The sequence below is a fragment of the Triticum dicoccoides genome, chromosome 1A, assembly GCF_002162155.2.
Source record: "Triticum dicoccoides isolate Atlit2015 ecotype Zavitan chromosome 1A, WEW_v2.0, whole genome shotgun sequence".
Taxonomy (NCBI): domain Eukaryota; kingdom Viridiplantae; phylum Streptophyta; class Magnoliopsida; order Poales; family Poaceae; genus Triticum; species Triticum dicoccoides.
Genome location: NC_041380.1, coordinates 470,633,833 through 470,643,757, shown reverse-complemented (window position 1 = coordinate 470,643,757; position 9,925 = coordinate 470,633,833). Strand labels below are relative to the sequence as shown.

The window sequence follows — 9,925 nt, the reverse complement described above, 5'->3', positions numbered from 1 at the left end:
GGATGATAACCCGAGGCCGACATTTATTGATTGGATCTGGCAATGACGGTAGATGTGCATTGTCTCCTTGTTGAAAACCTGGAGTTCTTCGAATTTTCTTTTTAGATGCAAATCCTTGATTTGGCCTTCGGTGGTCGGATATGGCAACTTGGCAACTTGGGACGCAAATCCTTCAATGGTATGCATGTCATACCCTTGTTGAGACGTTACTTGGGAGGAGCTATCTTAATATCGGGGAGGTGTTTAGAAAACAGGATGTTAAAGTTGAAGATTGCGAAACATGCAAATGCTTTCTATTTTCGGTTTCGGACAGGTGCATGACGAATAGGTAATGTTCGTCACCTCACGATCGACCATCATGTCTTGTCTGTTTCTACCATCTCATCCTCAGTGTTTCCATGAAAATTATGCTACTGCAAAAAAAAAGATGTTTTATGGCACGCGCTACGCGTCGGCTGACTAACGCGGGGATCAAATCAGCCATCTCCACAGACGTTGGATCCCGCGCGAGAGAGTTGTCTGCGCCGGTCATTCAACTATGACCCACCATTTGCAGCATGACGCATGTTGCGCTCAGGGGTTTGGAACATGACCCATGTAGCGCTCGGCGTTTGCAGCTGACCGTTTTTGCTTGCGCTGGTGTTGCAAACACTTCTCGACCGTCCCTCGACCTCGTAGGTCTGTAACACAATCCATCTCAAGCTAGACTGTGTTGCAACACAACCCACGTTACAAAAGCGCACGTGAGTGGTAGGAGGTTGTTGCACGGCGCGCGATCAGTTGCTGTTCGGACGGTCGAGGCACACCCAGTTCCCCATGTTTATTCGTCACGTTCATGCTTTAGTAGTAATAACACGCCGTTTATAAAAAATCCCGAAGAGCAAGACAAATTCCGAACGACGCACATGTTCTGTCTCTCCGAAACAACCACACATGGCGTGTCCCATTGCTGAGAGCAGCGTCTCACAGACCATATCGCCCCGACGCCACGAAAAAATAATCGAAACGAAGCACAAATATCACAAGCCAAATTTAAGCCCCACCATTTCCTCCCCCCCTCTATTCCAACGGTGCACCAGCCAACTGCCCAGCAGCCGCCCCCCACCCCTCGTGGCCCCACAAGCATCCGTTACCCACTGAACCAAGGGCCCCACACACCATCCGGTCCCACAGTGCCGCCCATGACGGGGCATCACAGCGGTACGCAAGCTGGCACCAGCAGCCGACCACCCGTCCACGCGCCACCCGGCTTCCTCCTACCCCGATGACACTGTGGGCGCACGACACTCCCGGACCCACGTCTCAGCGGCACGGCGGACCGCGCTGCGACGTAGCGTCCGCGGGCGTGCCGGGCTGCGGAGTCTCCCCAGTATTTCCCCCCGGCCTCGGGGGTATAAAGTGGTTCCTCTCTCTCCTCGGCGAGACTGCCTCGCTGTATCGCTCACCACTCGCAAACCCATCTAAATCTCACCCCCAGCCACCCACCCCCGCACCACCGCGATGGCTCCGGCGATGGGGCTCAAGCGGCCGGCGGCGGCGGCGGCGACGGCCACGCAGACCATCACGCTGCCCCCGCAGGGGGTCGCCGTGAGGGACGCGGTGCGCGGCGCCCTCAGGGACGCCGAGCTGCCCCCGAGGGCGCCGGCGACGCCGGCGCCGGCCCCCGCGGCCGCCGTGGACGGGGTCCTGTGCTTCGAGGAGGTGGAAGGCAGGCGGTGGAGCTACGTCGTCGAGGGCGCCGCGTCCTCCGCCGGGAAGACGGGGAGGGTCAGCGCCAGGGCCAGGGGCGGCTCCGCTGCGCCGGTGGGGGCCACCTTCAGGGCCGTGCCGCTCCAGTCCCCGCTGCCGCCCGCCGAGGTAATTTCCACCACCGGCGCTATTTGATTGGCGATTGCTGTGCCCACGCGTGTGGCTGTCGCCGCATGCCTAGATCCTAATTTAGCGGGATTGCTGGATTTGGTGCGATGCGAGTTCTGTTTAGGATGTGTCAAGGCGTGATTGTTTTTTTTTAGGGTAAGGCGTTGTTAATTGTACTTGTACGTGGGTTGTTGTGGGGATATTTTTCGATTTTGCGCGTGCGGATCCAGAATTGTAGGCTGTATGTGTTTGCTCGAGGAATAACGGAGTAGTAGTCTCTTCGTTGGTTGTTTTTTGTCTCTCGCTGGCTGCTGATTCAATTAGTTGAATTAGAAATGTTAGACTGGTTCACTACTTGTTCATTTGTGATTCGCCCTAATTGACCTGCAATTATAATTTTAAGTTTCATCATTTAGTGATCACTTCTATCTCCATTTGGTTAACTTATGCTTTCATGGAAATGCTAGTGTTGTTGTTTTGTGTCACTGCACATTTGATTTGAGGTTATCTAGTCTAGGGCCTTTGCTCAGGAGCAAAGTTGCAATATACAGACAAAATGAGGAAACTAGAGTTGCTTCCTAGTTGGTGCGGAGACACCTTGAGATTTTTTAATTACTGTTGCTAGGCACATCATGGTTTTTTAAGGTCTTGTTCATTGATCATGGGGGCTTGATGAACTACAATGATGATGCTATGTAACTGTGCTATTGCAGGAAATTATGTCCTTCATAAGGTCATATGTTGTGCCTGAAGGTTTTCCAGACAGCGTGACTCCTTCATATGTTCCATACATGACATGGAGGGCACTGAAGGTATATTGATCAGATTTATGCTCAGTTCCATCATTTACTAGATTTGAATATCTTGTTTAATCCTGCTTTTGACTTTTCAGCATTTCTTTGGCGGCGCAATGAGTGTATTTACAACAAGAGCCTTGTTAAACTCCGTAGGAGTCTCACAAAGCAGGGCTACGTCTGGTGCTGTGGCTATTAACTGGATACTCAAGGTGAAGTGTTTCTTCCAATCATTGGTGTGGTTGTTATTTATTTGGTTATTGTCTAACAGTTATATTGCTTTCCGTTACTACAGGATGGTGCTGGGCGTGTCGGAAAAATGCTTTTTGCGCGTCAAGGGAAGAAATTCGATTATGACCTAAAGCAGGTGTAATATTTGAAACCAGTGGTTTGCAGCGCTCTTGAATTTATTTATTTCGGTTTCAGTAGACTCACTCAAATCAAAATCCACTACAGCTCCGCTTTTCTGGGGATCTCATGATGGAACTAGGAGCTGGGATAGAGTTAGCTACTGCTGCGTTCCCTCAACTTTTCCTACCGTTGGCTTGCATGGCAAACGTTGTCAAGGTTTGACCTCGTGCCTTACTGTGACATGTTATGGCATCAATACGACATATTATTTCATTACTTGCAAAAGGGCTTACAATTTTTTCCCCTATTCAGAATGTTGCTGCTGTTACATCGACCTCAACCCGCACACCGATTTACAAGGCATATGCAAAAGGAGAAAATATTGGAGATGTTACTGCTAAAGGAGAAAGTGTTGGGAACATCGCTGATCTGGTAACCATTTATATTTTACATTTAGTGCTCCTGTTTTTTATTGTGGGCTTCTGCATTATTATGAATATTACTGATCTAATATGTAAATGTGCATATATTACCTATCTAACATTTATTTATTACCTCTTTTATGAAGTTGGGCACTGGTATGAGCATTCTAATGTCCAAGAGGAATCCATCATTGGTGGCTTCATTTGCAGTCTTGTCTTGTGGATATCTGCTTAGTTCATATCAGGAGGTTTGCTTCTGATTTTTGTTTGCTGCTATTATAATCAATTATCTATGATAAACTAATCCCCTAACCAGACAAATATTATTTATATTACCAGGTGAGATCTGTTGTGCTGAACACGCTAAATACGGCAAGATTCACTGTGGCAGTGGATTCCTTCATAAAGACTGGTACGTGAGCATTGTTTGTTAGAAACCTTTCCTCCTGGTCATATCTTCTCATGGTTTGTCGAAGAAAGGACATATGGCAGTTTCCCTCAAATATAGTGCACGCATCACGTAAAATCATTGTTTCATAATAGCATGTTTGGGTTATTAGGTATCAGCATGTTTTGGATACAGTGTATGCATTTGAGAAATGCCAAATATATTTGAAGACATTTCATTAATACACAAACTGCTTGAGTTCTACCGGGTAGAAACTTTAATGTAAAACTTCTTGAATAATATAGTATGAAGTTAGTTTTAAGATCCATGTATGTTAGGGAGTATCCAGTCTTATATTTGTGTCTCTGATTTTCTCGATGCAGGGCATGTTCCTTCATTGAAGGAAGGGAACTTAGAGGAGACAATATTTAATCCGCCTTGGAGGCATCAACCTGTGGCCATAGGTTTGCAACTATGATCATATTTATTTGTTGATGAATTTTGACTGTAGAACCTTTTGATGACCAGTTTTAATTTCATAGGATCAAGATTTGGAGAGGCATTTCAGGAACCTGCTTCATTTGTTGCTACAAGGCCTTTGTTTGAGGTACTATCTTGTTCACTCCGTTGAGTCTTGTCCTCCATGGTATCACCGTCCCTTATTTTAGTCCTATCAAAGATTAGTATGGAAAGTTCTGATGTGCATATGATTACAGGATGAGAGGTACATTGTTACATATAACCCTGCAAAGGACAAGGTTTATGCTTTGCTCAAGGACCAAGCAAAGCAAGATGACATTCTCAAAGCTGCCTTCCATGTAAGCGTTGATTGTTAATTACTTTCATAATATATTGCACTGGTTTGGGTTGGTTGCAACTATTTAGTATTTACCCTCCTTTGTCCGTGTTCTGTTTTACAGGCACATGTGTTGCTGCATTTTATTAATGCGTCACATGCTAATCTGAAAGCACGGAAGCGCATGAACTCTGATCAGGGGTCATACCACTATGTGAACCCAAACCCATTGAACATGGACTTTCTAGCACACATTGAAGAATCTTGCAAGATTGTTACATCGTCGTATGGAGTATTCAAGAGGAAAGCAAGAGAACAGGTGACTTAACTGCCTTGAATCATCAACATAATTCCTCTCACTCTGGTTATTCTACTAATGTGCAAATGGCCTGACCAAATCCACCACATTGCTGCACTGACATGCAAACTAACAACTCTCATTTCTTCTCACAGGGATGGATAATGTCTGACTCGCTACTGAACCCTGGCCGTGCCCGGCTGTGTGGAGTAGCACCAGTGATATAAGCATTATCATTTGTCCAACAGGATAAGATATTTCTTTCATACATTGGATCCGAGCCTATGTGAGCCAGCGCGTTATTAGCACAGACCAACTTCATTCAGTTCAAGTACTCGGCATGCACCAAACTCTGGTGAGACTAGTAGGGATAGTAGGCTGCAGCTTGGTACCATCTCAACTCTATAGAGCGGTTTGCTGGCTGGCTCATGGCGAAGGGTCCTGCAACTAACTGAAAAGAACTGACTAACAGGCTCTTGTATATGCGTCTGGTAATGTATAATGGAAACTGACATCCGACCTATTTGTAGCCGGTCTAGGTCTCTGTCGGCTGAGTTCCTGTATCGAGTCTGACTGCAACTTTTTTTCCCCCGGTAACTTTGCGGTGCTGTGGTTTCTCTTTGTTTCCGTGACTCCGGTTGTTGTAAATGCCAGTTTCACCTAAAGAAGAGCTCTGTTTGATTTCAACATCTCTGTTGTGCTTGGATCTTGAGTCTTATATGCTGTTTAAGGGTGTGTGTTTTCATCGCTTGTGATTGGACCTCGAACAGCAGGTGTTTCTGTTTCTATTAGAACAGAATCTAAAATTTGCTAACCTGGTCTGTAGAAATTATGTGTCCGAAAGACTAATTTTAAACCATTTTACGTGCGCACACTACTGACTGCACGCAGAACACAACAGAGCACACCCTCTAATCATGCACTAGAACTATCAAAGACCGAAAATACTCGTCTTCTTTATTCAATTGACAAGCACCTTCGGCCATATACACCTTGTTTTTGACAAATCATCTTCTTTATTCAATCACAATTGCATCATTTACAAGAAAAGGTATTATCTCATCCGGAGGCGAATCCATCTAGATACTAGGAGAGAACTTGGCCAATTCATGAATCAAACAAAACGTGATTGTCGGAGAAGCCTTCCTTCAGAGCATTAACAACTCATTATCGGAGACAACCTCAATTTTGCTACATCCCACTGTTTGTGCTAAGTTTAACCCAAATGTTACAGCATTTGCTTCAGCAGAAAATGAGTCATAGCAAAAGTTCAGTCTTTCATTTGCTGCAACTATGATTTTGCCATTATCATCTTGGAGAATTGTACCAAACGTACCATTCAGATTGTCATGACTAAACCCAACGTCTACATTAAGTTTCATGTATCCCGACCGGGGCTTAGACCAAGCAATCGCTCTCCTCTTAGCTTTGGGCTTACACGCGATGACAAAGTTCCCTGCTAGTCCCCATACTGCCATTTAAACTTGGCTGCAGTTTGTGTTTTCTCATCATGTGTTAGTTTCCTCCGTTCGAACCCAAATACCAGGCAATAGTATTTTTTAGGGGTAAACCAAGTTTTATTAATCAAAAACCACAGACAATGGAATACATCTCGGATCGTGAGGTTGGCCTAGCCACACATCACACATGGCGCCCTTGACGTAAAGAATGCGAAAACTTGGCTAGACTATGAGCTTCTCCATTAGACTCTCGAGGTTTGAACGAAAAAACACAATTAAACATAGTAGCTCTCTGATGAATCTCACATATGATAGTACCATATTTCCCTTGATAGCCATTGTGGATGTCTCCGACGACTTGCTTGGAGTCTGAAGCCACCACAAAATTATGTAACAAAATGTCTTCTGTCAACGACAGTGCTTCTCTGCACATGATTGCCTCAAGTGTTGCTGGATCGTGTATACCGTGGATAACCAGAGCTGAGCTCCCCAAAAAAATCCCTTGATCATCTCGACAGACCGCCATTGCAGTCCACCTCTGGATGGCATCGATACACCAGCATCCACATGAATTTTAGCAGAGCCCGCTGGTGGTGCTTTCTACCTCCGATCACCCCTCAGATTAGGCAGTAGTTGCTATCGTCTCCCTCAGATTAGGCAGCCCAAGTACATGGATGTCCGAGCCCCGAGCCCCAAAGACACAAAAGGCGCTCAAGCACTTTCGGCCATATGTACCTGGTATGAAAAAGTAACAGTTTGTTTAATTCACATCTAGATGTTTTTTAAGGATGTCACATCTAAGCTCTTACAAATAACGCAACAGCAAGAAAAAAAAAAGGTGAGACAAAAAAATAGACCACAAACATAGTGAACTGTCACGTCCAGATGTGTCCTAGACAAACCCAAAAAGTAACTTAGTAATCGCAAAAGAAGTCGTTTAGCGAGCCAACATGTGTAACTGTGAGCCCCAGGGTTTACACTAGGTGCTTCCTGTGATTTAACTTGTTGGGTCTACTGTCAGATGCAGTAGGCTCCTGCTTTTTCCACAGACGTGTTGGCCTGTTAGTCACTTTCTCTTCAGAAAACACACGCCATGACGTGCACGTTTATAGTATTAAAATGCAAGGAGAATGTACAATGGCCGAATGGCGAGTAGAAACCGGAGAATGGACTATGAAGAGAGGATACAGCTGCCTCCTGTGTTGGTTGGTTGTTTTACACATCGAGAGAAACAACAAACGTGTTGGTCAAATATATAACTGGCGTTCTCCTTTTCTTTAAACAACAAGCAACAAAACTAGCTTTCTCCCACACGTTGAAAAAAAAACCCCACCACATCGGGCGACTAGCAGTTCCGCACAAGCATGAAGGCCCATTACGGCCTTCCATTATTTTGGGCCAGACCAAGAGACCACGCCTACTCGAGGCCCACCGCACGTCCCGATGGCGCTCCCGGCTGGACAGACAACGCGGGGGGCAGAAGGCGCGTTCGTTTAGTCCCACATCGCCCAGCTGAGGAGAGAAACACCAGTTTATAAGCCGCGCGCTGCACACAGACTTGTCCCTTCGGGGACATCCGATAAAATTGGAACGATACAGAGAAGATTAGCATGGCCCCTGCGCAAGGATGACACGCACAAATCGAGAAATGGTCCAAATTTTTTTGGGATTTCTCGCGCCGGTCCCTGCGCCCTTCTTTTGAGCCCCTCGTGTGTGTTGCTCTTTTACAAACAGGTCCTCGGAGTTTTCGTCTCTGTTCGATGAGATCCTCAATGGTCCATCTCGAACTTGGGTGTCTTCTGTTCTTCGCTATTGCAGATAAGCCCTCGAAGAATTAACGTTTTGGACCTAGCGCTTTATTTGATTTTGGTTTATCCTGCCACCTGCCACTAGAAAGACATCACATGACGAACACATCCAAGATCTGTGAGAGAAGCGTACTCGGAGCATCAAAGTTTATGAATGCCATCAGCCATCATCGCGTGATCGATCTAACCACCCGCAGCTGGACTAATCCAGCAGAGTCACTTCTCCAAACCTCTCCATCTTGTACACAGTAACTGATGGTCCACCAACTAAGCAGGGGCTGCAGGGCACACTGGTGGCAGCTCTCAAAACTGAAGTTAAAAATACCTCACTAAAATGAACACAAGGCAAAACAAATTTAGCCTGGATTATTCTCCTGAAACTATGATTCAAGGAGACTACAAAATTCGTACCGCAAGGATACTGAGAACATATAAAGTAACTAAGAAATCAAGGCAACCTAATACCTTGTGGGAAACACATTAACTACTGAAAGAAGGCCTAAACATACACTTAGCCTACTATTACGTCAAAATGTACGCTTGGAGCTATGCACAGAAGCTCCTTAAGGGCCGGCATCAGTTATATATACAATAACCAAAGCAAGGGAAACAAGACCAGCAAGATGGATATATATATATATATATATACTAGTGGCTAAGAGTATGTACTCTTAGGAGTACGAACCCATTTTCCTATATATATATGTATATATATATATGCCCAGGAACGAGACGAGGCTAACAAGGCCAGAAACAATGGTGTCAGCTTTCGGGTCCTTTCAGTTGAAGAACGCCTTTGACATGTCCGCTGAAGAGATCGAAGCTGGTACAACACTACTACACCGACCAACCAACGGTTTAAAACACACACAAGTCAAGAGTCGGACCAACATGAACGAACTGCAGGGTCAAGGGTGAATCAACAGTGTTCGACTGAAACGAAAAGCGAGTCTATGATGAGCTAGAGAGCTAGGCCATATCTGCAGGCTGCAGCAGGCATCGATGATGGCGATTTGGTGCCGGCGCTGGTTCCATTCCGAGTCCTGCCGCCCTGCTGGTGCTGTTTGTCGCCGTTACGCCCTCGCCCTCTTGTTGCTGCAGTCTGGGCACTTGTAGTGCTTGATGTGCTCGGCTCGAGCAGGCGTGATCTTGACGCATTTCCCATGATACCACCGCTCGCAGTTGTCGCAGCAGATCCAGAACTCGTCCTTGCCGTCGTTTGTTCCACAGGTACCACACAAGGTGTTGTCGCGCTCTTCCTCCTCTTCTTCTCCATAGTCCTCGCCGCTCTCGTCTTCATCCTTTGGGGGTGCTGCTATCTTTGGGGCCTTTGACTGGGACTCAGGCTTTGAATACTATAAAACGGAGGATAAGTTATTGGTGACATCTTATACTGCAAGGCGGCATAAATAGTATCTTCACTTACAGTTTTCATGCTTGGCTTATTATTGCTCTTGTGCGTACTGTTGGGGGCCTTCTCCTTGATCTGCTTCTTTGCAGCCCCGGTCACGACTTCAAATATTGTAGGCAGGTTATTTATCATGTTGAAGAGTCGCCTCCTGTGTGAGACACAAAACACAGCACAGGTTGTTAAATACACATGGCAGCAGAAAACTGGGTTTTACTCAACTGACCATATTTCAGTATGACCATGGAACATTATGCCAAAGGTAAATTGCAGCAAAGCTTCATGTATCTCTGATTAAGAATTCAATTTAAACTCCATGAATTGCACAAAAATACCACGCACT

The 9,925-nt window shown here is 45.8% G+C and overlaps 2 protein-coding genes and 1 non-coding gene across 3 annotated transcripts in view; 2 read left to right on the top strand and 1 right to left on the bottom strand.

Moving 5' to 3' along the window:
- Nucleotides 1-1,473: 1,473 nt before the first annotated feature.
- Nucleotides 1,474-5,608, top strand: LOC119279918 (protein root UVB sensitive 6-like). The gene is made up of 13 exons (XM_037560978.1): nucleotides 1,474-1,857; nucleotides 2,571-2,669; nucleotides 2,750-2,863; nucleotides 2,947-3,018; nucleotides 3,108-3,218; nucleotides 3,315-3,434; nucleotides 3,571-3,672; nucleotides 3,764-3,836; nucleotides 4,196-4,276; nucleotides 4,355-4,419; nucleotides 4,529-4,630; nucleotides 4,733-4,927; nucleotides 5,062-5,608. Exons 1-13 carry the CDS (start codon nucleotides 1,501-1,503, stop codon nucleotides 5,131-5,133), a joined length of 1,563 nt encoding a protein of 520 aa, XP_037416875.1. The 5' UTR covers nucleotides 1,474-1,500; the 3' UTR covers nucleotides 5,134-5,608.
- A 2,318-nt stretch (nucleotides 5,609-7,926) lies between these two features.
- On the top strand, nucleotides 7,927-8,029 carry LOC119295858. Its single transcript, XR_005144396.1, has one exon. It is a non-coding gene; the product is annotated as a U6 spliceosomal RNA (small nuclear RNA).
- Nucleotides 8,030-8,918: 889 nt separating this feature from the next.
- Nucleotides 8,919-9,925, bottom strand: part of LOC119279907 (PHD finger protein ALFIN-LIKE 5-like) — a 7,667-nt gene continuing 6,660 nt past the window's right edge. The window contains exons 4-5 of the mRNA XM_037560974.1: nucleotides 9,601-9,733; nucleotides 8,919-9,529 (exon numbers count right to left, since the gene is read on the bottom strand). Coding sequence (XP_037416871.1) covers nucleotides 9,248-9,529; nucleotides 9,601-9,733 — 415 coding nt within the window. The 3' untranslated portion in view covers nucleotides 8,919-9,247. The remainder of the gene's footprint in view (nucleotides 9,530-9,600; nucleotides 9,734-9,925) is intronic.